The sequence below is a fragment of the Pogoniulus pusillus genome, chromosome 11 (assembly GCF_015220805.1).
Source record: "Pogoniulus pusillus isolate bPogPus1 chromosome 11, bPogPus1.pri, whole genome shotgun sequence".
NCBI classification, from domain to species: domain Eukaryota; kingdom Metazoa; phylum Chordata; class Aves; order Piciformes; family Lybiidae; genus Pogoniulus; species Pogoniulus pusillus.
Window position 1 is genome coordinate 6,683,833 of NC_087274.1, and position 27,919 is coordinate 6,711,751.

Genomic DNA, 27,919 nt, shown 5'->3' on the forward strand with positions numbered 1-27,919 from the left:
CTCCTTTACCCCAGGCTAAGCAACCCCAGTACCCTCAGCTGCTCCTCACCAGGCTTGTGCTCTAGACCCCACTGATTTCAGTTTCACTAAGACTGTACAGTCCAAACCATGGGTTGATTTTATCCAGAGCTGAAATTGTTTGCAGGTGGTGCTCAGTGCCCAGCCAGGTGTGATCCCTTCAGCCGGGCTCTCTGCACCCTTGCCTGTTCTCTACCCACTCCCAGCTCCCTGTGGTCAGTCTGCCAAGCCCCAGACTTTGCATTGCTGCAGCATTGCCTAACTCTGCTCCACTGGTAGGTTCATGGGCATCTCAGTTTCTCACTGAATGGGAGAGAGAGATTGCTATGTTTGCAGACCCTTTGAAGCACTGGAATAATTGGATTTTGGGGCTGGCTGGCTTTGTTTCTTATCACAGGTATTTGTGTCAGCTCAGTGCAAACATGAAGATGTCATCCTTGCAATGAATTGCAGTTTACAGCTGCCTTAATTTTCCCCCAGAGTTTCTTTGGGATGGTGTAAGATGAAAGCCCTTTACAATGGTACCAGTGTTGGGAAAGAGCCCTTTGCCCTCACAGACTTCTGCGTGTGCTTGCTGCATTTACCACAGCTGAGGCGGTGCCTGAGCCTTGTCATCTGTTCACTGTGGCCCTGGGAGTGCTCTGGGCCAGGGCTCTGCTTTTATTAAAGCTGAGAACCTCTGAGCCAGGCTGTCCCCAGTGTGGCAAGCATTGCTTCTACCCCTTCACTTGGAAATCCTCTTCCCAGGGTAGCCACCATAGCCAGGCTGCCTGGAGGCTTCTACAGGGAGTTTTCACTAGCAGCAAAGGACTTCCCCTGATGGGCCTCCTCCCAGTGCTGCTTTGGGCTGGACTGGAAAAGCCTTCTTAGCCTTAAATGTCCCAGCTGCTCTGGGCAGGAGGATGCTTGATTAGCTCACGGGGAGTCTCCTGAGAAGGGTTTCAACTCTTGCTGACCTATCGCTTGCTCCTAGAGAAGTGGCTTCGTTTCTGCGCGTCAGCTGCTCCGTGCAAGGGGGCAGAGCTGAACAGTGAAGCTCTTGGAAATCAGCATCAGGAAGAGCAGAGCTGCTGTAACACAGAGAGCACAGACAGCTGCTCAGCTCTACGGGCGCTTCAGCAGAGTGAACCCGTGAGGAGGAACAATGGTGTGGGATGCTGACAGCGTGGGATGCTAACACCGTGGGATGCTGACTGCTGTCCAGTCCCGGGACACGGAGCAGGAGCCTCCCTCCTGACTCTGACAGCTCCTGGCATGGCCGTTCCACTCACCCTCTCAAAAATCCCGAGGCCACCCCAAAGCCTTGCCCACTGCAGCCATCAGGCAGTGCTACAGAGGTGTGCCACACAGCCAGGGGCACCCGGCCTCTTCTGTGCTTGACCTCATCCGTTTGCAACTCTTGGCTCCAAAAGCTCTCATCCCAGCGCCTCACGCGAGCTCCAGTTTGCTTCTGTCTTCAGGATGATTCATTGTCCAGATCCTCCAGGCCTTGCTGCTTGATTTTTGTCCAGGAGCCAAATAATTGTGCTTTTGTTAACCCTTTCCTGGCCTCTCCTTAGAGGTGGTTGCTGCTTAGCATTAATGGCTTTGGGGTTTTCAAGCTTGGGGGGCCGCAGCAGTAGCATACTGGGTCCAAGTTGAGGATGAAGATATCCTTCTCCCAGCTTGACATTTGTTAAGGTCTTTAAGACATAATTGCTTAATATAGTGGTGTGTGGGGGTTGGAGAAGAGTGCTGGTGTTGCAGGGAGGCTTTTCTGTCTGCAGAGGGGCAGGGTCGGGACACGTCTTCGGCGTAGGGGGAGCAAGGCTCCAGTTTGGTAGCAACAGTCTGGTTCCTATCTTGAAGGCCCCAGCAGCATGACACTAAAAAGGAGGCATTTAACATGGAAATCCCCAGAGGCAGAGATTAAAACGAACAGGTGCTGGAAAAATGTTTCTGCATATTAGAACTTAATTAGATTTGAAAATGAATTCCAGATGGGCTAATTATGTGTGAGTTGTTGCAGGTTCTTTCTTGCAGGGGCAGGATTCTATTTGGGAAGCCTGATTCGGTCTGATTGGATTTGATTCCTGCCTCTTGTGGTATCACCGAGATCTAGAAGCAGGTTAGCTTTCAGGTCCTGTGATCTCCCTGAAAAGGCTCCACATCTCCTCCTGCTCCTGTCAGAGGCAGAGAGATCTGAGGCCACGAGCCACCAGGCTCGTTGCTGAAATAACCACAGGGCCCAACAACCTGTCATGTTCAAGGAGAAAAGATCCTTATCGGAATTGCTTTTAAAAGGAGCTTCAAAGGCTGGAAGGTAGATTTGGTTTATTTATTTATTTTATTTTTTCCACAAAGGGAACTATTCCTGGGGACAGAGGCTGCTTGGGGAGGGGGCTCAGGAAAGGGGGGCTGCTGCCTGGAGGGGAGCAGCGTGCCAGAGCCTGCTGGGGCCATGTCCCAGGAAAGCAGAGCGTGAGAGCGGGGTGCTGGCTGCCGCCCCACATATTTGTGCTGTGTGGATAGGAGCATAACCGAGACGTGCTGACAGCAAGGGAGTGGTGTACAGAGGGACTGGGGGCAGCAGGGTGGCAACCACGGGCAGCTTGGCCTGGTGCTTGGAGATTGCTGGCTCAGCCTGAGGAACGCCCCTCAAAGCCACAAGAAACACTCCAGGGAATGTCGTTCCCAACCCTGCCGGAGAAGTGGGGGTCATAGTTTCTCACCGAGGTCCCCCAAAGCCACCAAGGTGTCGAGGTGACGGCTTCACCAGTGTGTGGCAGCTCTAGGCCTGCCTGCATCCACTGGGACTTCTGAGAGCTCAGTAAATGTAACTTTAATGTAAGGGCCCTGATTGGAAATTATGGGCGTATGATTTATGTGGGGCTCAGCGAATGATTTATAACATGTTAAGTGATGATTTAGGTAGAAAATACAACCCCCTCTTACAGAATCTTTAATGAAAAGTGTCAGCTCTCATGAATTTATTTCTGAGGCTGTGTTTGAACTCAGCGTGTTTGACATAAATCACATCTAATTGTCACTTTGTGATTAATGAACATATGCTGGCCGTTTCTCTCCATAATTAAACTTTATGTTCAGTTCGTCTGGCAACGCTAAACAAGTTTATGCCTTGTGAGATGCTGGCTCTTCAGGTCTGTGTATGAGAAAGGACCCAGGCCTCCCAATTCCCAAGCCAGAGTTGGATGCAGAAAGTCAGGTTTGTCTTGGCTGAGAAAGTAGCTGTGCTGCTGTCCCTCCCTTTTGTGACAGGTCTGCTCCATAAATGGCATTTATACATCTTAGGTGAGGCCAAGCACCTCTCCAGTGGTGGTGACTGAAGAAAACGAGACCAAGGTGGTTTGTGACCACAGGCTTCCTCGGTTTGTGAGGAGGCAGAGGTCCTTGCTCACAGAGATCATCGAATCACAGCATGGTTTGGTTTGGAAGGGACCTCTCAAAGTCATCTAGTTCAAGTCTCCCTGCCATGGGCACGGACACTTTCCTCTAGATCTGGTTGTTCAGAGCCCCGTCCAGCCTGCCCTTGAACACTTCCAGGGATGGGACATCCAGTTTCTCTGGACAGCCTGTTCCAAGGTTTCACCACTCATCTTGTAAGAAGTGTCTGCCTTAGTCTAATCTCCCCTCTTTCAGTTTAAAGCCATCACCTCTTGTCCTGTCACTACATGCCCTTGTGAAAACTCCCTCTCCAGCCTTCCCGTAGACCCCAGGAGCTACAGGGAACTGCACAGCTCTGCAGCACCCAGCCACATACAAGGAGGTTCTTCTGAGTGATCTGCCAGAGCTGAGGATCTCCAGGCTCCTGTGTGGGTGCCTCTAGGGCAGGATCCCTCAGGCTCCACCCCACTTCCACCTGAGGAGTAATCAAACTCTGCTTCTTTCAGGACATAGACAAGTTTGGCAATGAGATCACGCAGCTGGCTCGCCCACTCCCGGTGGAGTACCTAATCATAGACGTAAGTATTCACTGCACTTTGCTTTCAGCAGGAGATGGTCAGGGTGGAATGAAGCTCTTGGTGTTTTCACACAGTGGCTCAAACCAAGGTCTAAGTATGGGATCAAATCTTGTGGGAACACCAACTGAAAACGACTGCCCCAAGCTCAGCTCTTAATCATCAAGAAGCCGCTGGCAGATGAAATTGATCTTGAAGTTTGAGCCGTTTGGTTGGGAGAAGTAGAGTTATGCTCTACAGGTTAAGTTATTTAAACTGCCTTAACCTTCCCACTGTGGACCAGCCATAACCTGCTGAGCATTTTTTTTTGTTTTGCTAAACATCCATTGATGGGTTTAGAGCCCAGTTCATGCCGTGGATCTGCTCACAGTTCTCTTGGGTGCCTGCCTTGGCCACTCAAACTAGGTGCAGCTTCTAGATGACTTCTAAAAGAGCTTTTCTTTCTTCCTCTTTGCCCTTCTGCTGCCAGGCGTTCCTAGCAGTGAGGGACAGAAGCAGTGTGCTGTGGTGTAGCTGCAGTGCTCCGTGGGATCAGTGTGATGCCAGGGAACACGTTTGTTCTGCGGGAAGGCACTGCCTGGTGTCTTATCACAGCTGCGAGCTGGCACATGGCCACGAAGCCAGCCCCATAGATAACGTGTGCTGGGCACTACCTTGCTAATTAGAAAGCTCCAATTGTCTCTCTCTCAGCAGCAATTAAGAGTCTTTCTCCTTTTAGTGACTCAGCAGACCAGGCTGATGTTACAGAAATGCCTTTTCTTGGAGGAGGGGAGCTCACAGCCCAGCTTGGCTAGAGGAGGGCTGCTGCCTGCCTGCGAGCAAGCGCTGCCAGGCACCGGGGCACGGTTCTGCCCTTTGGCTTCAAAGAAAACTGTTACGGTTTGGAAGGCAGGAAGGCAAATAATTCAGATGACAGCTGATATTACTGGAGTTTGAGGTGGTGCCAACAACTATTAAATCCACCCGGAGCAACCGGTCTGGTCCAGCTGCCCCTGGCACAGGCAGCATCCCGCGGGCACAGGGGAGCTGGCAGCCAGGAGGCTTCCACTGCCTCGTCCTTCTTCCCCAGTTACTATCTGCTGTGTGTATCACTTATCAGAGCAGCGCTGGGGCAGAGCTGGCACTGGGATGTGTGACTCACACAGTGAAATGTCGTGTCCAGAACAAGGGGCCCATTGTGCAGAGCCCTTGGGTGCCCCGTGCCAGCCAGCAGCACTGGGCACGTTTATTGCTCCTGTAGTAGAGGCATCTGTTTCTGGGCTACCTGGGGTGTAATGAAGATGAAAACAGATTGATGAAACATGCATTTGGGAGCAGGCTGGAAAGCTGCACATTCAAAGCATCTTGTTTTGTCTCTTTTAAGAAAGGCATTGTTCCAGTTAGTCCTGTCCTGGCAGGAGGTTCTGCTCTTCTTTCTACAAAGAGCCTCACCCACAGGGCCAAACTCTCAGTAACTGACACCAGACACCAAACCCCCAGAATTAGGACTGGTTTAAACATCAGAAGTTGGCCCAAATGCTAGCTTGTGAGCTTAGTAACCAGGGCACAATGCTGGCTTACCCCCATTCTCTGTTCTGTTGGCACAGGGAGGAGGCAGGGTGAGCACACCCAGGGTGACTCTGTTCAGCGAACAGCAAAAGCTGTTTTCTTGGCACCCATTCCAGCCCTGAAGGGAGCAGTACTCCTGTGGCTGCCCTGTGACTCTCCCTTGTCACCTTTTGGTGTTAAGATGACCCCTAGGATGATACCCCAAGCAGCAGCTGTCGGGCATGGGGCACAGCTGCTGCATCCCAGTGGCCTTTGCAGCAAGGAATGCTCCCCATGGCATGGTACTGAGTGAGCTCAGTCTATCCCCCTCCAGCTCTGCTGGAAATGATTGCTGGGCACTGATTGGAATATCACTGGAAATGTCAAAAGCCATCAGAAGATCCCCACTGTAGTTAACCTCATTCCCTTCCTGGCTGAGCTCTGTCAGGAGCTTTGCTTCCCACTGTCAGTGCTCTGATCCTCCTTTCTTGGATTTTCAGATTACTACGACCTTCCCCAAGGATCCAGTCTACACTTTTTCTATTTCTCAAAATCCGTTCCCTATTGAGAACCGTGACGTGCTGGGAGAAACTCAGGTGAGAAGTGATTCCTAACAAAGCCTCGTTCCTACAGATGGCTCATCACACTCCCTCACTCTCACTGCTGTCTGCAAGGGGGCAGCTGTGGTTGTGGCCTTAAATCACCTCGTCATGATTCAGTCAAGCACTTGCCAAGTACCTTCCTGCCTGCAGCAGTGTCTGCATGCTGACGAGCAGGCTGTTTGGTGACAGGCACCAAGGCTGCTCGCTTCCGTGCCACCTAGACAGCACCACAGAGAGGCTGAGGGGCTCCAGCACTGTGGTACCAGCACAGGACCCACTTCTCCCTGACTAAGGCTTTTCTTTTGCTCCAGCTCTTCATTTTTATAAGGATTTTTAAGACTCAGACCTTTTACTGCCAGAGGCCCAGAGCATTGAGCAGAGGCAGCTGCTGGACAGCTCGAGGCACTCACGTTGCCAGCAGCGAGAAGAGTCGCTTTGAAGCAGCAACAGCTCATTTCTCATGCCAGAGATGTCAGGGGCTTCCTCCAGAAGTCATCACAAGGACGGGGCTGCTGCCCATTGTGGTTCTGTCAGCAGAGAAGGAGAGGTTTTGCTGTTCAGCAACAGCATTGGTCCTCACTTCCGAGGACATTCAAGAGCCAAGAAAGAGGAGATGGGGAGGAAGGGAGTGCTTTGTCCTCATCTGTCTCGCATCCTTTGGGCTTTGAGTTGAACTGCCTGGGGTCTGCTCAGCTTCTCCTGGGTCTGAGGTCTGCTCTGTACACAGGGGCATTGTTCAGGTGCTAGCGTAGAGCCAGCGTGGGCCCAAAGATCTGTGTCTGGATGTTGTTAGCTTCAGTTGGGTCTGGGATCTGATTTCGGGAGGGTCTTTGCAGATGATGTCCAAGAGAGACAGGAATGTTAAAGTGTTAAAGTCAGTGGATCCAGACAGGAAAATAACAAAGATGTTGCAGGAAGTGACTTCTCTTTATTACTGTTCCCTCTCTCTAGGACTTCCACAGCTTGGCCACATACCTGTCCCAAAATACTTCCTCTATTTTCCTGGATATCATTTCCGATTTCCACCTGCTGCTCTTCCTGGTCACAAACGAGGTCATGCCTCTGCGGGTACGTAACCGGGGAAAAGGTCACGTCAGCGTTGCCTGAGCTCCTCCTGGGGTGTCAGTGACATGCGTGGAGGTGACAGACCCAGCCTGCCACTCCCAGGCGTGTCCCCTCTGGCCCATCACCTCTTCGAGGTGGAGCTGTTGGTAGAAGGTTTAAGAACTGAAACTAAAGCCCTCAACTAGAGGCAGAGCTCCTGCTGCGCTGCTGGGAGCAGCGAGGGGGGCGGTTGTCAGCGCAGTCACAGACTGGACAGAGCCAACTTGGCTGCAGCTCCAGGAACTGGGAATAGTTCTTAAAACTCTCTTAGCATCAGAAATTCCTGTTGGAACGATAGCGAGATCAGCGCTTCCCCCCCTGCCCCAATCTCCGTGAGGCCAACGACTTCCTGGCTGCGCAGCTCTGCCGCTTTTGGCCGGGCACTGGAGCTTGGCAGCTGCCCAGGCCCCCCGGTTCACATCTGCACTGCCGGACTGTCCCGGCGTGAGCTGGCCAAAAGGGCCATGTGTTTGCCAGAGGCTTCGAGGGCGCCTGCGACTGCGCCTGCGCAGGGCTGACCCTGGGCAGCTGGAGATCAGGCTGGGGCCGGAGCCGGGGGCTGCTGTCCTCCAGCACAGTGAGTTTGCACCCCAAGTTCAGTCTGCACAAGGCAGCACAGTGGTTGACTGCAGGTGAGATCCTGCTCTAGGCAGAGGAAAGGATATGTCTGAATGCTACGGAGAGCATCTCTGATGAGGAAAGTCTGACAGTCCTCGGGCTGTGTAGCCTGGAGAACAGACTGAAAGATCTTCTTAATGCTGATCTATATCTAAAGGGTGGGGCCAGACCCTTCGCAGTGGTGCTCAGTGACAGGACGAGGGGCAATGAGCTCAAACTGGAACACAAGAGGTTCCGTCTGAATGTGAGGGAAAAAACTTTGCTGTGAGGGTGCCAGAGCCCTGCACCAGGCTGCCCAGAGAGGTTGTGGTGTCCTCTGGAGAGATTCCAAATCTGCCTGGGCACTGTGATGCTGAGCAACCTGCTGTAGGTGACCCTGCTTTAACAGGGGGATTGGACTGGATGATATCCAGAAGCCCCTCCCAATCCCTGCCACGCTGATGTTGTGTCTCAGTGTGGCGGGTGGACAAGGACGCACTTCCCTGATTGCAGCTCCAGCCTTGGCACTAGTCCAGCACCATTTTCCCTCTTATCACTTCCAGGACAGCATCAGTTTGTTGCTGGAGGCTGTGAGGACAAAGAATGAGGAACTTGCACAGACATGGAAAAAATCGGAGCAGTGGGCTACCATCGAGCAGCTCTGCAGTAAGAAAGGGGGTTCCCTCTGGGAGCTGGGGGGCTCTTGTGCCATGGGCTGGAGCAGGGCAGAGGCTGCCAGAGGCTTCGATGAGACGAAAAGCTGTTCCCTGGTGGTGAGGAACCCCACTGCACTGAGCAGGGAATAGGGTGGGGGGCTGCAATATGAGCTCTGCCACCACCTGCCAAGGCACCAACCTCGGGGGTAAGGGCAGTGTCTCAACAGGGAGGTTCCCAGGGACAGGGATCTGGCTCTGGTTTTAGGCAAGGGACTGCCCTTTCTCTGTCCTTCCCTCCTGCCCTGACTGTGCTTTTTCTCTCACAGGCACAGTCGGGGTCCAGATCTCAGGACTGCAAGACTATGGTGCCATGGGCGGCTCGACGCACGCTGCCTCAGCGGCCATGTGGGCCTGCCAGCACTGCACCTACATGAACCAGCCTGGCACGGACCACTGTGAGATGTGCAGCCTGCCCCGGACCTAGCCACGCTGGCAGACTCCAGAGTAAACCCTCAAGCAGCAGGAGTGGTGCTTGTTCCTCCCCCATCCTCTCTTCTGCTTCCCCACCCCCATCAGCCCCCACCCCGGGGTGTGAAGCTGGGCAGGGGGTGGCTCCAACCCTCCCCCTTTAATCCTTGCTCCCTTGCAGTCGCAGCAGGAGCTGGGCACCCTGGCTTTACCTTGGTTAACCAAATGCTTAACCTCAGCCTTTACCCCGCACAGCCGGGCTGTCCCCCAGCCACCCCCAGCTGCTGTCTGAGCCTGCTCCTGGCAGGGCTCAGGGCCTCTGGAGATGCTCCTGGGGGGAGCTCAGGGCTCCTGGGTGATACACCCAGCTAGGGCGACCTCCTTCCTTGTCTGCTCACCTGCCCACAGCAGCCTTGAGGAGATGGTAGGGAGGCTTTGGTGCCTCCCTGCCTGCAGCTTTGCTCCCCTTTCCCAGCCGTGGGTGCCCAGGTGCCGACAGCTTCAGCGCTAAACGGCGCGGGCAGAGTGAGCAGACGGCTGTTACCGGCGCTGGGCCAGATGGCAGCTCTGCCAGGCTGGGCCCTGTGTGTTGGCACGGCTCCCAAAGCACGACGGGCCCCTCTTTGGCACCAGGCAAGGGGTGGGCATGTGCCAGCTCTTGGCTTGGCACTGCTCCCGTGGTTCAGAGCCGTGCTCGGTGTGGCAGAGATGCTTCAGCATACGGCTGGGCACACCCCATGTCCTGTTCACTGCAAAGGCTGTGCAGGGGTGTCTCCCACCCTGTGTGCCATGTTACCCCCCAGAGTGCTTCAGCTGCTGGGGAAGGTGCAAGGTGCCCTGGACAGCAGCTTGTGCCTTCCTTTGTAGTGAGGCCATGCTGGGGGAGCCACATAACTCGAGCGCCTACCCACGTTCCCTGGCTGGGCAAAGGAGCCAGCCTGTGCAGCTGGCACCTTGCCCTGTGCCCATGTTCCATGGGAGCATGTCCTCCCCATTGCAGAGCCAGAGCTGGGGGTCACACCATGCTCTTCCTGATCTTGCTTCCCATTTAGACTCAAAGAGGTTGCCCCATGCCAGGCTGCTGAGCTGGAGAGGGGGCAGCTTGTGGTGCCTCAAGAACTCTGTCTTGGCTTGGAAACTTTTTGCTCCATGGGTTCAGGCCATGGTCAGATCTCTGGGGCACCACTCCTGGCCTCAGAAGGAGATGTGAGGCCCTGTCTTGCACAAGGATAGCATTGTCACTACCTTCTCTGGCCAGGCAGCGTGGCAGGGAGCCCTGGTACCCCCAGCGGTGTTAGCGGAGTGGCCACCCGGCCCCGCGGCAGGGCTCACAGGCTGCGGTTTGCTTTTCCCCTGGGTTTGCTGGTGTTTGGGGTCGCAGTGGTGTTGCAGTGCCTGGACTGGGCTGACCTGAGCCCAGGGTCTGCGAGTAACGAATAAAATCATCTGAAATGAGAGTCAGTGCTGTGCCTCCTGCACCGTTCCCTCTGCCAGGGCTGGGACACCCCCAGGATGACCAGGTAGATGCTGTAGCCCATCACTGGGCACTCGACACCCCGTCCCTTGCCCGTGGCTCTGCCATCTGTTTGCAATCAGTGCCGCAGCAGCGTGCAGCCGGGCCCCATGCCAGAGCAGTGCGTTGAAAAGGGAGGCCAAGAGCCGCACGGAGCCAGAGCCGGGGGAGCCGAGCCCAGCAAGCGGCTGCCTCGTCTGTGCCGTCCGGGACCTCAGTGCAGGTAGGAGCCCTTTGGCTCTCTGACAGGGCCACATCCCATGGTCCCAGCTTGTCCCTCGGGGATGATACCTTACGGCTATCCAAGCTCAAGGTCCCTGTGCCAGGACCCACAGGGACATGACATCCTGTGGCCACCTGGGCTCGGTCCCTGCTACAGAGCCCTTGGGGATGTAATGTCCCACAGCCACCTGACCTCGGGATCATGGTGCTGGCCGGGCCCTTCTCATCACACTCTCCCATGGCAGCGCCATGTCACGGCTTCTCCCCATCCTGCTCCTTGCAGCTCTGGGCTGTGCTGCCAAGCTGAGGAGGCAGCCAGCGGCGTGGGACGACAGAGTGGACGGTAACCCCCTGCCACTCGGGACTCCCTACCTGCCCAGCCGGGTACGGGCAGGGCCAGAGTTTGATCGCTGTCTGACACTGGGCAGCTGCCCGTGGGTGTGGGACCGGAGGGGTGCTGGGGTGAGGGTCGTGCTTGTGCCTGGGCTCCTGGGGCTGCTCGGGGTCCTGCCCCAGCCAGCTTGTCCCTACCGGTCCTCGCAGCCCAGAGGGCACCGGCAAAGGGCTGCGCCAACCTAACGCTGGTTCTGGACAACTGGAAGTTCGCCATCACTTCTCAGATGAGAAACCTGCTGCTCTTCGACCACCAGACTGTGCTGCCGGACTACGGGAGGTGAGCGGACCGGTAGGGACAAGCTGGGCGGACCAGCAATGCCCCTTGGCGGGGGTGTTGGCAGGGGTCCCTCATCCATCTTCCCCGCGCAGGATCCGGTCCCTGTCGGGGGCTCTGGACGAGCTGTACCGGGATTTCAGCGCTCTGAAGGAGCAGCTGGGGCACCTCTCGGCCCGCTTCGCCGAAGTAGAGGCCTTCGTGGACCAGCTGAGCCGGGCCCGCGGCCCCGGAGCCTCACCCCACCGCCGGGGGCTGCCCCAGCCTGCCCGCAGCCCCCTTGAACTCCCACGCTCCGGCACCGGGGGGGTCACGGCACGGCGGGCACCGGCTTGAGGGGTGGCAACCGAGTTCCCGGGGAGGTCAATCTCACGGGCTGGGTCCGCTCACCCCCCCGGGGTGGGACACGGAGGGGAGCAGCCGTGGGGCAAGTCACAGTATCACAGTGTCTTTACCCCCGAGGGGGTCCTGTCCAGCCTGGCCCACGTCGGCCATTAATAAAGCCGCTGCCGCCAGCATAGCATCGCCTCGCTCCTTTGCGCTCACTCGGGCGGGGGTTCCACCCTCCCCCTTCACTCTCCCTCTCCCGGTACCGACCCCCGGGGGTCCACCCATCCCCGCCCCGCGCAGCTTTACGGCCTGTCGCAAACTCCCCGCCCATTGCGGCGGCCGCCGCCGCGCAGCCGTAAAGTGGATCCGCCCGCGCCCCCCGCCCGGTACCCGCAGCCCCACCGGGAGGCAACGGGGGATGGAGGGGGGGCGGGAGGGGGGAGGACAGAACGAGGTGGGGGGGGATGGCGGTGTGCTGAGTGAGGCCGTGGGAGGGGAGCTGGTGGAGGTGGGTGTGGAGGTGTGGGACGGGTTGGGGGCCGAGGGGAGGGTCCGGGAGGGTTCGGGATGTAGGCGCTGGGCTCGTGGGGCTGAGGTCCGTGGGGGCCTGGGATGTGGAATGGGCATGTCTGGGGCACTGGGGTTCATGCTTGGGGGTGGGATGGGGCTGTGGAATTGGGCCTGCGATGTATGGGGGAGGCGACAGGCGCGGGTGCTGGCCTACAGCGTGGGGGCTGTGGCTGTCACTTGTCCTGGGTGGGGTCCGGGCTCAGCATACAGCCGAGGGGCATACAGGGGGGCCCCGTCCGCTTCTGCCGTGGTTGTCTCTGGAGCATGAGCCCCGAAGCACTGACCCCCATTCCCGCGCCCCTCAGGCTGGCACTGCGCCCTCCTGGCACCATGGCACATGTGGGACACCGGGTGGATTACCTAGCCGGCTTCTGCTGCCCGGTGGGGGGACTGGTAGCGGGCAAGCCCCGGGTGCTGTGCCACGAGAACGAGATCTACCTCTCCAACGGCAGCGAGTTTGTCTACGTCTACGACCAAGAGGGGAAGGTACTGAAGGTGAGCAGCTTGGCAGGGCTGGGGGCTTCACCCTACGTCCCCTGTGCTGGGAAGGTGCTCTGGGACCAGGAACCTCTGGGACCACCGCCCCGGGGCAGAATGAAAGCGACAGAGATGCTGATCATGTTCCCTGTCATCGGTCACCCGGTCTGGGACCAGACACCTTCCTGGAGTCCTTTCATCAGGGTCCCACATCCACAGACTTCATAAGCAGCACCAACCCACTTCACCCAGCTGCAAAGCCCCTTCTGGGGACGGGCTGGGGGTGCTGCCGTCTGGCCCCTCTCCTGAACTTGCAAGGCAAACGTTTCGTTAATCCAGGAGGAGGGGTGGGTTGTTGGTTGGGTTTTTTTTTCCTCCCCGGGCGAGGCAACGTCTCTTTGATTTGTCACCTACGAAGGCTTTCGCTATTGTCTGTGCTGTGACTAACAGCAGTCGTCCTGTTGAGCTCTACACGGCTGCTTCTTTTAATTTGCTCCTATTATCCTTTCCAAGAAAGGCAGAGCTGTAATATCAGGATCTGCCTCCTACACTGCGCTCCCTGGCAGGAAAGTAGAGCATGTACCGGCGCTCTCCTCGCTGCTTGCCTTCCCCTCCGGGAGCGGGAGGGACCCCGGCTGCCTCCTTCCCCTCACCAACCCCCTGCCGGTCCTCACCCAGAACCCCTCACCCAGGGAAGCTCAGCTGGGTCCTCCAGATAAAATCTACCCATTTACTGCTGAAATTGCCTCTAAGCTGTGCTAGCAGGAGCTGACAGCTTTAATTCACAGCTGCCTTGGGGTTGCCCAGGAGGGAGTGTTGCCCCTCCAGTGCTTTCTTTCAGCATGAACTCTGTGCCTCTTTTGGTGCTCGCAGCCCTGTCCCTGCTGCTGTCAGCACTTAGGAAAGTGACATTTCTCTCTGGTTTTCCCCTTAGGCTGTGTACCGATGCCCTGACCAGGTGTGGCACGTGGAGCTGTTGCCCCAACCCCGGCAGCTCTACATCCTCTGTGCCAACAGCGGCATTTACTGTGTCTCCCTGGACCAGCAGAGCAGGTGAGCTGCTTGCTAGCCCTGTGCTGTTAGCCCTGAAGTACTGGGGCTGCTTCTCCAGCTAGGATGAAGCATTGGACTTCTACTGCTACCCTAACCCTGCCCATCCTCGTAGTGTCACAGAATCGTTTTGATTGGAAAAGACAAAAGTCTTTGAGTCACTGAGTCCAACCACTAATCCAGCACTGCCAGGTCACCACTAAATCGTGTCCCCCAGCACCACATCTACGCAGATTTTCAGTTCCTCCAGAGGGGGACTCCACTGTTACCCTGGGCAGCCTGCTCCCGAGCTTGACAACCCTTTTGGGGAAGAGATTGTTCCTAAAGCCCAACTGAAACCTCCCCTGGCACAACTTGAGACCATTTCCTCTTGTCCTGTCACTTGTTCTTTGGGGGAAGAGGCTGACCCTACCTCACTGTGATCTCCTTTCAGGGGGTTGTAGAGAGGAAGAAGGTCTCCCCTAAGTCTCCTTAGGGTAAACAACACCAGTTCCTTCAGCTACTTCTCATTAGAGCTGTGCTCTAAACCCTTTACCAGCTTCATTGCCCTTCTTTGGTCCTTCCACCGCTGCCCTCTCCTTGCCTTGACGCAGGTTGCATTTGGTACGGTTTGAAGCTCTGGCTCTGTCCTTGCCGCTGCTTTTGCCGCAGATGCTAAAAGCTGTGCTGCAGGGAGCTCGTTTCTGAGGGCCAGGGTAAGAAGGCAGCCAAGGGAAGTGCTGGCTTCACCCCATGGCTTGGCTGAGAGCTCTTCCCTCTTTGCTTGAAGGTTAATGGAGCAGACGGATGGCGACGGCCAAGAAAGCAATTGCCCATCCGGCGTCTTCCCCGTGGACTCAGATGCCTGCATCTTCCCAGACTCCAGCCTGTCCATGTTCACTCTGCTCAACAACTTTGTCATCACCCTGTCCCAGGCTCACGGCAAATGGTGGATGAAGCTTCATGAGCTTCCTCGCCCTGAGCAAGAGAGTCCCCCGTACCGGCAGATCAGCGAGGTGGGCTTCTGCCCTGGCCCTCAGCCCGGGGATGACAGGGATGGGCCACCCTCCTGCTTCCTGCCTGTCCTCTGCTGCGCCTCCTCCCCGGGCACCGTGGGGACTGAGGAGGGGCTGTGGTGCTCAGGCGGCTTTGTGCTGGAGGAACCTCTCTTCAGTCTGCTCTTTGGGATCGACGCCGCCATGCTGGAGTCTCCTATGATCCTCTGTGGCTTCCCGGATGGACAGCTCTGCTCCGTGCCACTGAAAGCCCTCAGCTCTTCACCAGCTGTCGATGGCTGCCATGATGTTTCAAACCAAGACCCTCCCGTGAAGATCCTCCATCACTTGGAGGAGCCGATCGTCTTCATCGGGGCCTTGAGAACAGAGCGGAGGGCAGCGGAGGATGCCGAGGACGAGCAGCTGTTTGGAGACCCTGGCTGTGACTGCGTGGTGGCCGTGGGCCACTACGGGAAGATGGTGGCCGTCAAGGCAGATCAGAGGGAGGAGGCAACGGTGCCGGAGCTCAGGGAGTACTACTTGCGCGGGCCCATCCTCTGTGCAGCCTGCGGCAGCGGCAGCCGCATGTACTACAGCACGCACTCAGACATCTCCGCCGTCGACCTGGACTGGGGCGGAGACTCCTCCGACCCCGAGGATGCCGAGAGCTGCACCGGCGTCCTGCCTCCCGTCCTCTCTCCGGCCAGTTTAAGTATCTGTAGCGTTGTGGCTCTGTCCTTGTCTTCTCGGGCGTCAGAAGGTACTGCCGGCAGCGGGGCGTGCGCTGGGGCGTGGGGTGGAGCGGGGCAGGATAGCTGCCTATCCCGGCCCGTACGCCTCCACCCCTCCTTATGGTGCAGATCGGGCTCCGTCCTCCACCCGTTCTTGTTGACTCCCCTCGTTTTTGTAAGTCGTTTGTGTCGAGCATGCCGACTCGGGCTGAGCGCGAGGCCTGCTGGCAGCTCCGGCTCCTCGCTTCCCTTCCCACTCGCGGTTCCTCTGCTCGGCATTGCAGGAGCCAGACGGTCCACAGGGGTTCCCGTGGGATGCTGCTTCCACCAGCCCTGCGTGTCTCATTGGGCGGCCCGTGGGGAGCTCTGGGATGAGGCTCGCTCAAGTGAAGGGGTTCAGACATGCTGCTGTCTGGACCAGGACCGCCTGCGTGGCCGCTTGGAGCCTGCACGCACTGCGCTCTCCAGCCCCACAGCTCGGGCAATAATTGGGTGCTAATTGTGTCCTCCCACCTCAGCGAGGTCAGCCTATAGTGCCTGACCCCAGCCTGGGCACACAGCAAGGCATTTTCGGGAGCAGAGGTGCATAGGTGGGGGTAAAGCATCCCATAGCTGTAGCTGAGGCCATTGCACGGGACAAAATGGGACCAGAACAGGTTGGCAAGTGAGGAGAGGCTCCTGGGACACCCACGTGAGGGCAAGGCAGGCAGCCCTGCACATACCCAGCCCTGCTGCCTGCCCACGGAGCTGCATGCCTCTCACTGCCGGGCACCCTGCATGGCAGCGCTGGCTCCTGGGGCACTGCAGCCTCCCCCGGTGCCTTCCCCAGCTTGGCTTGGGGGGTAGCCAGCTCCGGGAAGCATGGCTGGCGTGGTGGGGACAGGACAGGCACAAAGAGTGGGTGCTGCCCACTTCAGTGGAGCAGCCTCTCAGGGAGGTGGTTGTGTTGCCATGGTCTGTGTCCCGTCTCTGTTGTAACCGTCGGCAGCTGAGGTGATACCTCCAGCTCCTACTGTCCTGGAGCACCCAGTGCTGTCCTGTGCTCGCCCATCCCTCTGCATCCACCCCGGAGCCATCAGGGAAGCCTCAGCTGCCCTCCCAGCCTGACACATCTCCACCTCTGCCTGCAGGTGAATCGGAGCTGCTGGCCTTGTCAGCCAAAGGCCGCCTCATGTCCTGTGGCTTATGCAGCCCCGAGGACACTGACGTGGAGCTGACACCTGCCGAGGCCGGACGGAGGATTAAGGAGCTGCTGTCCGGGATAGGCAACACCTCGGAGAGGTAAAGCCCCAGATCCTGCCCTGCAAGCTGTCAGGTTTATGGGTACCTCGCTGAAATTTGTGCCTCACCTGTGAGGTCTCTGGAAGTAGCTGCTCCAGCACTTCTCTCTGCAGAGCACAGGAGCCTGGCTGGGGAGCTGCCTGTGACCCTGAGAGGGCAGCAGAAGTGTTGAAGGGCAGCGCAGGCGGCGCAGGCGCTGCAGGCAGGCTGCTGTTTGCAGCCTCGGCGGCAGAAGGTGGGACAGGCAGGGTGCCAGGCGCTCCCAGACACCCAGCAGCACTTGCCAAGTCGGCGGTAACGGGCAGGGCAGGGGTGTGCCTCCGGCCTCCGCTGCCATCTGGGAGACAGGATGGGGATCCCTGCGGTCTGGCTGACTGGAGCTGCTCTGCAGGGTCAGCTCAGCCAGTGGGAGCTTGTGAGCAGAGCAGCATCAGTCCGAGATGCCTTGAGGAGGGCAGGGGGAGTTCTGGGGTGGCTCAGGGTGCCAGGTTTGTGCCAGGGGCTGCTCAGCTCGTCTGCCATGAGGGCACAGCACCTTTTAGCACTGGCCTATGCTGCACTCCCAGCACTAACCATCATCCCAGCCACCATCTGTTCTGCTGTTTCAGTGCCTGCAGAATCTCAGCATGGTGGGGATTGGAAGGGACCCCTAGAGATCATCTTGCCTGACATCCCTGCTAAAATAGGGTCACCCACAGCAGGTTGCCCAGGATCACAATGTCCAGGCAGATATGGAATCTCTCCAGAGGAGACTCCACGGTCTCCCTGGGCAGCCTGCTCCAGGGCCCTGGCACCTTCAAAACACAGAAGTCTTTCCCCATGTTCTGGATATTTTTCCTCCTGGGATCCAGTGTGCACACACTGTCCCTTGTCCTGTTGCTGAGCGTCACTGAAGAGTCCAGACCCAACCTTTTGACCCTTTAGCCATTGGTGAGCATTGAGAAGATCCTCTCACAGTCTGCTCTCCTCCAGGCTAAAGAGCCCCAGGTCTCTCAGCCTTTCTTCATCAGAGAAATACTTCTGTCCCATAGTCATCTTTGTAGCCTCCACTGAATTGTCTCCAGGATTTCCTCATCTTTCTTGAACTGGACTCACTTCTCCCGATGTGGCCTTACTATGATAGAGTAGAAAGGGAAGGGAATCTCCCTTGACCTGCTGGGCACAGTCCTCTTAATGCACCCCAAGAGACCATTTGCCTTCTTGGCCGTGAGAGCATATTGCTGGTTCACAGGCAGCTTGTCCACCAGGACTTCCAGGTCTTTCTTTGTGGAGCTGATCAAGATGATCAAGCCCTAATCTGTTCTGGTGCGGGGGGTTATTATTCCCCAGGTGTAGGACCCTTCACTTGTCCTTGCTGAACTATATTGGGTTCCTCTCTGCCCAAATCTCTAGCCTGTCTGCTTTGTCCCTGCAGAGTTTCCTTCCTGAAGAAGGCAGTGGACCAGAAGAACCGAGCCCTGGCCAGCCTGAACCAGGTGATGAATGTGAGTGCAGCTTTGCTGTCCAGCCAAGAAGGCCAGAAGCCCATCGCTTGCACTGTCACTGCCAACTGGAGCTGCCTCCTGCTCCAAGATACTGTCACCATCTCCTGTCTGCTGGAGAACTGCAGCGAGTACAGCCTTGAGGAGGGCTGGACCCTCTGTGTTCAGCTCCTGGCCAGCCCCTGTGCCTTAGAGGAGGACTCTGTGGATTCAGCCACCACTTTCACCTTCCCCATTGACCAGCTTCTCCCTGGGAACAAGAGGGAGCTAACGCTGCCCCTGGGCTCCTCTGCGGACACCAAGCTGGACCTGCCTCTGACCATCTCCTGTGCCCTCTACTACAGTTTACGAGATATTCTGGGCAGCGGCTCCGACTCCTCCGAGGCCTTGGACGATCTCCTGCCCGACGACTCGCCCATCCTCTCCCCAGACAGAGAGGGCATCTGCCTGCCCCTCAGCGAACGCACCATTGACATGCTCCAGTGCCTCCGCTTCAAGAGCAGCTCCCCCGGGCCAGATGCTTCCCCACCGGCAGTTGCCCCCCCTGCCCCACCAGATCCTGTGGAGACCTTTCTCCAAGTGTCCCAGGAGCAGACTGAGACTGAGGAGGGAAAAGCCCCTGGAGAGGGGAACCAGCCACCCTCAGCAGCATCCATCAGGGTGTCCTCTGAGCTGCTGAAAAATGCGCTGAAAAACTCCAGCTCAGGTGGGTCCCTGGAGAGGAGCATCCCAGGAGCTCCTGGGGTGTCTCCTTGGGCAGAGGCACTTGTGGCTGTCTCAGGAGAGGCTGGGACAGAGTCACAGAAAAGAATCATAACATTGTTTAGGTTAGAAAAGACCTTGCAGATCATCCAGTGCAACCCTTTACCCAGCACTGCCAGATCACCGCTAAGCCATGTACCTCAGCACCACATCTACTCAGGTTTTCAATCCTTTCAGGGATGGGGACCCCACCACCACCCTGGGCCGCCTGCTCCAGGGTATTCAGGGAAGGAACTTCCTCATGTCCAATCTAAACCTCCCCTGACTCAACTTGATACCATTTTCTCTTGTCCTACTGCTTGTTCTTTGAGAGGCCAACCCCCACCTCACTCCAGCCTCCTTTCCAGGAGCTGTATCAAGCAAGGTCTCCCCTGAGCCTCCTGTTCTCTGGGATGAAGACCCCCAGTTCCCTCAGCTGCTTCTCACCAGCCCTTTTCTCTAGACCCTTCACCAGCTTCATTGCTTTTCTTCGGATGTGCTGCAGCACCTCAATGTCCTTCTTGTAGCAGGGGTCTTAAAAGCATCACAGCCCATGCATGCAGACTGAAGGGGTCACCAGCCCCTTCTTCGGGCCAAAAGGGGCTGCAGTACCCCTCATAGTCACCACCTGGGCACGTGTCTGGCACATGGACATAATGACAGTTGTGTGACCAAGTCTCTGCCTCAGCTCTGGCCTCACAGGTGCTGCTCTGCTTTCTCAAGTGCTGGCTGCAATGCTCTAGCCTGAGTGGGTCTGCTGATCCCATTGCTCCATGTAACAAGCTCCACTTTCTGTCCTTCTGTCCCCAGATGTCCCGCTGAGCTGTGCCACGCTGCACTGGCTGCTGGCTGAGAACCCTGGGGCTCAGGAGCTGAGCATTGGGGAGGTGGCATCGGTGCGCGGCACGGCACCGGACGGAGGCGAGGTTCAGCTGCTTGTCCGAGAGGCAAGGAAGGGGTTAGCCCTGCAGAGAGACTCCATCCCACTGAGCCAGCTCAGTCCCAGCCTCCTGCCAAGGGGCTGGGTGATGTATGGCCTCACCGTGCTGACCACAGTCTGTGGGTCCAGATGCAGCCTGGCAGATTCTGTGGGGCTGGGGCTTACGTACTGGGCTACCTCGCCAGTCTCCCTTCTCCCAAACTGGGACTTCCCAAAGGCTGTGGCCACTTCTTCCCCTCTCTGAGTGGGTCTATGTACCCTAGACCTTCTTGTTTCCCTGTCAGGCAGGGCACTGGGCTGCTGTAGTGTCCTTGCAGAACTCCCTGGCCTCAGAAGGGCAAAGGCAATGTCCCCTCACCTTCCAGCATCCCTTCACTGACCCACAAGACCCTTGCAGGCTCTCTTGGCTGCTACCTTTCCACTGGAGCTCTGCGGCTGCTGCTCCTGCCCATCTCTTGCCCAGCCTTGCTGAGCCACAGTAGCCTTGGGTGCCCTGACCTGATGTTGGGCTCAGCTGTGGGAAGAAAAGGAACTTTCCCTCCTGGTTTGGGTGGCTGCACTTTGCTGGTGCTGTGAAGCAAGGGGAAAACACGACTGGATTAAGAGAGTAGATCTGCCCTTTGCAGCCCATCCCCTTAACACCAAACCCCAAAATTGCTTCTCAGCTTTGCCACCATGGCAGGCTGACCCTGTGCCCAGAGGCTCTGCATGTGGTAGTGACCTGGCACAAGTTGATTCATGCTTGAGAGCTCAAATATGGCCAGGGTGATTAGTGAGAGAGTTAATTCTCCTCAGGCTAAGCCTTCAGGATTAAATCTGCTGGGGTGGCAGGGAATGGGCATCCACTCAGCCCCAGCAGCTGCTCTACCAGTTGCAGTAGCCATATCTGCCAGGGCAGAATGAGCTGGTGAAGGTTTGCTGGTCTAGTGGGCACTGGGGCTGGCTGGAGGCAAATTCCTCTCAGAGGGGCTGGCCAAGAGGGTCCTATGTGCCCAAGTGAGCTGGCAGCATCTCTGCTGTGTTTGCCTGTACCAGTCTGGAGAATTAATGGCTTGGGGGGTTCAGGAAGTAGGAAGGTTGAGAGCCTTTTGGGGAATGCTGTGGCCATGAGCAGGGGATGACAGCAAGGATGTGCTGGCTTTTCTAGGTGGCCATGAACGACCTTAGCCCTGCAGGCCCCATCCAGGCTGTGGAGATCCTGATGGAGAGCCCATCCCTGGCCCACATGTGCAGGATGCACCACGCTGTCATCCGCCGCATCCAGGTATGCTTGGCCAATGCCACCACAGGGCTATGTTGCTGGGACGAGGGGACACTGAGCAAGGCAAGGCCTGGGGGTGCAGCCAGGGGCTCTGAGAGGGTTTCACTGGCACCACCATGTGGCAGCCAGCCTGGCATGGCTGGGGAGTAGAACCATGGTGTACCTCACTCCGTTCTCGAGCCCCAGATTGAGCTCTGGGCATTCAGGCTACGGAGCCCAGGGAGGTGCTGTCTGCCCTGAGCAGTCAGTTTGGCAGCTAAAGGAAGCTTGGCAGCCTTCCTCATAGCACTTCAGCACCAGCTAACAGTGCCAGGCCTAGGTAAAGCTGGGCAGTGCACCTGCCAAGCAGAGTTCTTGCCTCCTGTCTCATGCCATGGCCAGGGCTCCTGGGCACTGGGGTGCTGCTGCAGCTGGTTCTCCCGGGGCTGGGTGCTACTGGGGCTCCCCAGCACTGGGTGCTGCTGCGGCCATCCTCCCAGCACCCAGCCCAGCATAGTTCTGTGCTCCCTGCAGACACTGGTGCTGGAGCAGGCAGCACAGGGCTCAGGACCACCCGACCTCCGCATGCAGTACCTGCGCCAGATCCAAGCCAACCATGAGGTGAGCCGCAAGGGTGGGCACTCGCTGTGTCCCGCTCTCCTCCCCATGGAGTGCACGCCGTTGGGACCCCCCCTTGCTGCAGCCAGACATCTCTCCAGCTCCCTCTCCCTCCCGCAGATGCTGCTGAAGGAGGCGCAGACCCTGCGAGACCAGCCGGCCCTCGGCGAGGAGGGAGCTGCCACGGCCGAGAAACTGCTGAACATCTACAGGCAACTGCGCAACCCCAGCCTGGTTCTGCTGTGAGGGGTGGGGGGAGGAGGGCGGTGGCCAGCGTGCCCCGGGGGCCACGAGCCCCGCCGGCCGGGGTTGGGAGCCCACCGGGCCAGCAGCGGGGAGAGAGCCCCCCCGCAGCAGGAGCAGGGCCGGCGGCGAGGGCGGGGCGGCCGCGGCAGTGGTCGGGGCCGGGGCTGGGGGGGGTTGTCTGTGCGTGTTTCGTGGTCGTGTTGTCGGCAGCACCGAAGGGGCGGTGGGGGTCCGGCGGCAGAGCAGGGGCTTCTGGGCTGGCCCGGCTCGGCCCTGCCGTCGTCCTCCCAAGCCTGGCCGCACCGGTGGGCAGCTGCCCCGGGGCTGTCTTGTGGATCGTTCTAGCCGTGGTAGTTTAGTGCTCTCCCGGTGGCTGCCATGCCGTGCCGGCTGTGGGCTGTGCCCCCGCGGCGCCTCGCCTTTCTGGATCAGGATAAACAGGGTGCTGTGCCAGGGTGCCCAGCGGGCACCCACCCGGGGGAGCCCCGTTTTCTGCTGGGCAGGGGAGGGGGGATTTTCCACTCCCCCGTTGTTTCTATAAATGATCTTGTATCTCTGTGGCAGTGCAGGGGGTTCTGGCCCAGTCCTGCCCCGCGCCGCTCCAGTGTCTGTGAATCTGTTGTCTGCCATGAAAACGATCGTGTGCTGCTCAGCCAGTGCCTGTCTCTTTTCCTTTTCGTCTTCCAGCCAGCTCCCCTGCTCCTGCTGCCCTAGCCTGGCAGAGGCTCCGTGGGCATCCTGGCCCTGCAGGGTCCTGGCTTGCTGCATAGCTCCTCATGGATCTGTCCCTGCCACATACCACGGCAGCCTGAGAGTGTCTGTGGCCCAGAGCAGTGCCAGGGACAGGAGTGAAGAATTATGGAATTGTTTAGGTTGGAAAAGACCTCTAAGATCATCGTGTCCAACCATTAACCCAGCACTGGCAGGTCACCACTGAATCATTTCCCTCAGCACCCCATCTACACACCTTTCCAGTCCCTCTAAGGATGGGGACTCCACCACTGCCCCAGGCAGCCTGTTCCAGGGCTTGACAACCCCTTCAAGAAAGAAAGTGTTCCGAATGCCCAACCTAAACCTCCCCTGGTGCAGCTTGGTGCCATGGTCTAGCCTTGAGCTCTGTGGTAAAGGGTTAGACTTGATGATCTGTGAGGTCTCTTCCAACCCTGATGATACTATGATACTGTGATACTATTTCCTCTTGCCTTATTGCTTGTTCCTTGGGAGAAGAGACCAACCCCCACCTCACTCCAACCTCCTTTCATGGAGTTGTAGAGAGCCAGAAGATCTCCCTTGAGTCTCCTTTTCTCCAAGCTAAACAACTCCAGTTTCCTTAGCCACTCCTCACCAGACCTGTTCTCCAGACAGCTTCCCTTCACCAGCTTCATTGCCCTTCTCTGGACATGCTCCAGCACCTCAATGTACTTCCTGGAGTGAGAGGCCTAAAACTGAACCCGGTATTTGAGTTGTGGCCTCATGAATGCTGAGTACAGGGTGGGCAATCCGTGACCTACTCTTGCTGGCTGCACTGTTGCTGATAGAGGCCAGCAGGCTGTTGTTGTCCTTGGCCACCTGGGCACACACAGGTTCATGGTCAGCCAGCTGTTGACCAGCATCCCCACATCCTTTTCTACCAGGCAGCTTTCCAGACACTCTTTTCCCAAGTCCGTGGCATTGCGTGTGGTCGTTGTGACCCAAGTGCAGGACCTGGCACTTGGCCTTGTTGAACTTCATCCCACTGGACTTGGCCCATTGATCCTGCCTGGCCACATCCCTCTGGAGAGCCTCCCAGCCCTCTGGCAGATCAACACTCCAGTACAATTTGGTACCATCAAAAGGGCAGGATTGGCCCTTTCCTGGAGTGTGGGAGGGTCCCAGGACAGCAACCTCTGCCTGGGATCACAGACCTTGGGCTGGGCACGGAGAAGGGGAAGGAAGGCGAGGTGCTGTGATCCAGACTGACTTTAATGCCATGAGTCAGGGACACAGCTGCCATAGAAGTGCCACCGCTGGCTCCACTGCCATCCTTTGCCAGTGAATCAGCTGGTGCCCGCAGCCAGCCCAAGAGCAGGGTGGGCTGGGGGACACCACGGTGAGGGCATCAGTACTCCCAGAGCGTGGCCCGCAGCACAGACTCGCTGTCAGCACGGAGGGTGCCGGCGGGGTCCCCGCGCAGGTACCGCCCGTTCTTGGCTTTGATGGCGACGCGTCCCCGCTCCCGGAACTCGAAGAAGAAGTCCTCAGAGAGGTCCCCATCGCTGCACACTGACCCGCTGCTCGCCACGTACCAGAACTTCCCTCCCTGGCCTGCAGAGAGTCCCCAGGGTCTGTCAGTGAGAGTCTGGCCAGCAGTTCCCCCACCCCAGTATTCTCCTCTGCCCCACTGCCCACCTTGGATCTGGTAGGCGCCATCGCTGAAGCTGATGTGGAAGACGTCATAGACAGAGCGGTTGGAGTCGAGCAAGTTGGAGCCGCGGTGGTAGCAGACGAAGCCATGCTCGCCCCGCAGCACCAGCATCGGGCGGTTGATCAGCTTCAGAGTGAACTCCTCATCCTCCCCTGCACAGGAGCCTGGCCCTGAGCACCCCAGCGTGGGGGACCAATGGCAGAACCCCCTGCCAACCCCTGGCACTTACCCACAGTATCGCTGACGGCTGCCAGCTGCCCATTCCTCTTGGTGCAGACGTAACGGCCATTGCTGGCACGCAGGGCCACACGCCGCCCACGCCACTCAATGTCAAACATGGTGTTGGCACCGCTGGTGGCAGAGGGAGAGCATGAGTTGGTGCAGCCTGCTCTTTCTCACTTCCCTGCCCTCCCACCTCAAGTCTCCTACCATAACCCCATCCCACTCACACTTCGGTGGCCACAGCCTGGATGCCCCCATGGGCCACGAGGGTCCAGTAGCTGCCAGTGTTGGTGTGGAGGCTGCATTTGTTGGTTTCACGGTCAATCTGGAGCTGGAAGGTCTCGTGGTTCAGCTCCTCATCCTGGTTTGCTGAGACATTGACACCTGCAGATGGGATCATCCATTGGCACTGCCATGCTCCAGCCATGTGTGCTGAGGAGCCATGGTTGAGCTTTCCCTCCCCCAGACCCTCGCTGGCAGCAGTAAATCCTTCTGCGAGCAATCGTACTAATTGGGCTGATTAATCTGGTTGTCCATCTGGCCAACGCCGTGGTGCACAAACCCCCTATTTATAGCCTGCCCGCCACCGTCACCCGGCTGTAAGCCTCTTGGCAGAGGGATGGTGCGTTCCCAGTGCCCGTGGGGACAGCGGGGCAGCCCAGGGCACGATACAGCCACTACTGCCTGGCCAAGCAGGGCCCCTCAGGGACCTCCGTGTGTTCTAGGAGTCAGGGTCCCATCGACCCTGTGCCCAACTGTGGGGTCTAACTGTGGGCGTGGCTCTGCCCAACATCTCCAGCCTGTTCTGGGGTGCCAGGGGAGGGCACACACACAGCTGTATGTGCAAACACACACCCACGCACCTCCCTGCACACCCACTGCACTGCAGAGAGCCCTATGCATGTGCCCATGGTGCTGTACTGTATCCTACACGTGTGCAGCACTGCAGAGCTGTGTACACACACACACACATACATGCAGAGGTGTTAGCACACTGTGCTGGGAAGAGCCCTGCACACACACATGTCCAGGCTGCACAAGGATATGCACACCCATGCACACACATGGAGCACACAGGCGAATGTGTGCACGCCCAGGCACTGCCCAGAGCCCTGCTTGCACAGTGTGGGTATGCACACACCCCTCTACACACACAGAGAGCTCTGCGCACACACACACCTACACACCCTTGCACACACATAGCCCCTACGCATGCTCACACATCCCCTTCACACACCCCCAGAGTCCTACACATCCCCATAGAGCCCTGCAGACAAACACAGCCCCTCCACATCCCCACAGGGACCTACACACACACAACCTCTACACAGCCCCACGGAGCGCTACACACACACACACATGCAGTCCCTACACATCCCCATGGAGCACTACACACACACACACAGTCCCTACACATCCCCACGGAGCACTACACACACACACACATGCAGTCCCTACACATCCCCACGGAGCACTACACACACACACACATGCAGTCCCTACACATCCCCACGGAGCACTGCACACACACACACATGCAGTCCCTACACATCCCCATGGAGCACTACACACACACACACATGCAGTCCCTACACATCCCCACGGAGCACTACACACACACACACATGCAGTCCCTACACATCCCCACGGAGCACTACACACACACACACATGCAGTCCCTACACATCCCCACGGAGCACTACACACACACACACATGCAGTCCCTACACATCCCCATGGAGCACTACACACACACACACATGCAGTCCCTACACATCCCCACGAAGCCCTACACACACAACCTCAACACATCCCCACGGAGCCCTACACGTGGATACACATCTCCTATGCAAACCCATGGAGCCCTGCACACCTACACACCCCTATACATCCCCCTACACCCTCCCACGGGGCCCTACACACAGAATCACATCTCCTATGCACACCCATGTAGCCCTGCACACCCATACACTCCTATGCAACCTCCTGCACACCCACTCAACCCCCTACACACCCCCTATGCACATGCACAGAGCCCTGCATATGCGAGGTGCACACAGGCAGCAGGCAGCAGAGTACAGGCAAGCAGCAGGTAGCAGAGTGCGAGCAGCAGGGTGCAGGCAGGGAGCAGGGTGCAGGCAGCCCTTACCCTGCCGGATAGAGACATATCTGCCATTGGCCGCTGTGAAAACCACCTGGGGATGACTCTCCTCCAGGTCAAAGAGTTCATCTTTGCCCGGCTTGGAGCTGCGGCCGGACTTGAGGGTGCCAGTGGGCCCTGTGGGTGCCAGGTATTTCCCATCGCAGTCCTTAAAAGCCAGCTTTCCCGCCTTGAACTCGAGGGTGTAGCCAGTGCCAGCGCCCGGCTCGGGCACCAGCGTGCCATCGCAGCGCAGGTAGCGCTCGTCGGCGGTGCGCAGGCTGTACTTCTTGTCCTGGAAGCAGAGGGTGATGAGGGCATCCACACCCCACGGCAGGTTGCTGTCGGTGGCGATTTCATCCTCGTGGGCGCTGAGGTGGGCGTAGCGGCGGCGGCTGACGCTCAGCAGGTTGGCCTGGGGGTGCATAGCCAAGTGCACGGTCCAGAGCTCGCCCTCCGTCACGCTGGGGGCGAAGCAGGACAGGCGATCCTCCCGGCCACCAAAGAAACGCCGGTGCGGGGCCGACTGCAGCGCCCAGCGCCCGTCCGACTGGGTGATGATGCTGAAACGTTCATCCCGGCCTGGCTGCTCGGCCTCACACCTCACCTTCCCATCCTTGTCAGCACCCAGGTACCGGCCCAGGTGGCTCTTGAGGAAGACAACCGAGCTGTCGGCTTCATCCTGCTCCAGCGTCCAGATCTGCTTACGCTTGAGGCTTGGTGCTGAGGCGTTCACCTTGTAGCCGAAGCTCTCTGCCGTCAGGTATCGGCTCTCGCAGTTGATCAGACCGAACTGGATCTTCAGGACCTGGTGGATCCCATTCGTTGGCATCTTCCGCAGGAGTGGGGTGGCCCCCAGGGGGCCGGCAGGGGCTCCCCGGCCCTGCCGAACCCAGGCGTCGCGGCGGGACCGATCGGCTGATCACTGCGCTTCCCCAATGCCGCTGCTGCACTGCTCCCGATGGATGGCTTGGCACGGATGGGCACGGCGGGGGGGCGCCGGGGGGCCACAGACCGTTTAATTAGCCGCAGGTAGGATTACAAAATCCAGCCAGATTGCGGCGGACACCGGGGCGGCCGTTACCTGGAGTGGGGCTTTCACCGAGACCCTGGGCCAGGGGACACCGCAAGAAGTCCC

General features: G+C 58.1%; 3 protein-coding genes across 6 annotated transcripts in view; 2 read left to right on the plus strand and 1 right to left on the minus strand.

The window, feature by feature from the left end:
* Positions 1-10,388, plus strand: part of NPLOC4 (NPL4 homolog, ubiquitin recognition factor) — a 37,723-nt gene extending 27,335 nt beyond the window's left edge. The window contains exons 13-17 of the mRNA XM_064150696.1: positions 3,909-3,980; positions 6,005-6,100; positions 7,058-7,174; positions 8,371-8,473; positions 8,790-10,388. Coding sequence (XP_064006766.1) covers positions 3,909-3,980; positions 6,005-6,100; positions 7,058-7,174; positions 8,371-8,473; positions 8,790-8,947 — 546 coding nt within the window. The 3' untranslated portion in view covers positions 8,948-10,388. The remainder of the gene's footprint in view (positions 1-3,908; positions 3,981-6,004; positions 6,101-7,057; positions 7,175-8,370; positions 8,474-8,789) is intronic.
* Positions 10,389-11,953: 1,565 nt separating this feature from the next.
* On the plus strand, positions 11,954-22,667 carry FAAP100 (FA core complex associated protein 100). Of its 3 annotated transcripts, XM_064150695.1 has the most exons (9): positions 12,414-12,731; positions 13,648-13,766; positions 14,533-15,497; positions 16,599-16,749; positions 18,164-18,936; positions 19,782-19,918; positions 21,059-21,175; positions 21,686-21,772; positions 21,890-22,667. In XM_064150695.1, exons 1-9 carry the CDS (start codon positions 12,501-12,503, stop codon positions 22,013-22,015), a joined length of 2,706 nt encoding a protein of 901 aa, XP_064006765.1. In that variant the 5' UTR covers positions 12,414-12,500; the 3' UTR covers positions 22,016-22,667. The 3 variants fall into 3 exon arrangements, with proteins under 3 accessions (XP_064006764.1, XP_064006763.1, XP_064006765.1); XM_064150694.1 differs by lacking the exons at positions 21,059-21,175; positions 21,686-21,772; positions 21,890-22,667 and adding an exon at positions 11,954-12,052 and having other exon boundaries at positions 12,542-12,731; positions 19,782-21,039; XM_064150693.1 differs by lacking the exons at positions 19,782-19,918; positions 21,686-21,772; positions 21,890-22,667 and having other exon boundaries at positions 12,403-12,731; positions 21,059-21,169.
* Positions 22,668-23,959: 1,292 nt separating this feature from the next.
* Positions 23,960-27,827, minus strand: FSCN2 (fascin actin-bundling protein 2, retinal). Of its 2 annotated transcripts, none has more exons than XM_064150698.1 (5): positions 26,791-27,827; positions 24,869-25,025; positions 24,649-24,770; positions 24,404-24,571; positions 23,960-24,319 (listed from the first exon to the last, which is right to left on the minus strand). In XM_064150698.1, the coding sequence occupies exons 1-5, from the start codon at positions 27,611-27,613 to the stop codon at positions 24,114-24,116; spliced, it is 1,476 nt and encodes a 491-aa protein (XP_064006768.1). In that variant the 5' UTR covers positions 27,614-27,827; the 3' UTR covers positions 23,960-24,113. The 2 variants fall into 2 exon arrangements, with proteins under 2 accessions (XP_064006768.1, XP_064006767.1); XM_064150697.1 differs by having other exon boundaries at positions 24,604-24,770.
* Between the last annotated feature and the right edge of the window lie 92 nt (positions 27,828-27,919).

Bases quoted from the DNA above. Each gene is read 5' to 3' on its own strand.
- FAAP100 (XM_064150695.1), top strand. From the start codon at position 12,501: ATGAGCCCCGAAGCACTGACCCCCATTCCCGCGCCCCTCAGGCTGGCA. The intron at 18,937-19,781 runs GTGGGTCCCTGG...TTCTGTCCCCAG, and splicing joins GCTGAAAAACTCCAGCTCAG to ATGTCCCGCTGAGCTGTGCC. The intron at 21,176-21,685 runs GTATGCTTGGCC...TGCTCCCTGCAG, and splicing joins CTGTCATCCGCCGCATCCAG to ACACTGGTGCTGGAGCAGGC.
- FSCN2 (XM_064150697.1), bottom strand. From the start codon at position 27,613: ATGCCAACGAATGGGATCCACCAGGTCCTGAAGATCCAGTTCGGTCTG. The intron at 25,026-26,790 runs GTAAGGGCTGCC...TCCCATCTGCAG, and splicing joins ATATGTCTCTATCCGGCAGG to GTGTCAATGTCTCAGCAAAC. The intron at 24,771-24,868 runs GTGAGTGGGATG...CTCTGCCACCAG, and splicing joins CAGGCTGTGGCCACCGAAGT to CGGTGCCAACACCATGTTTG.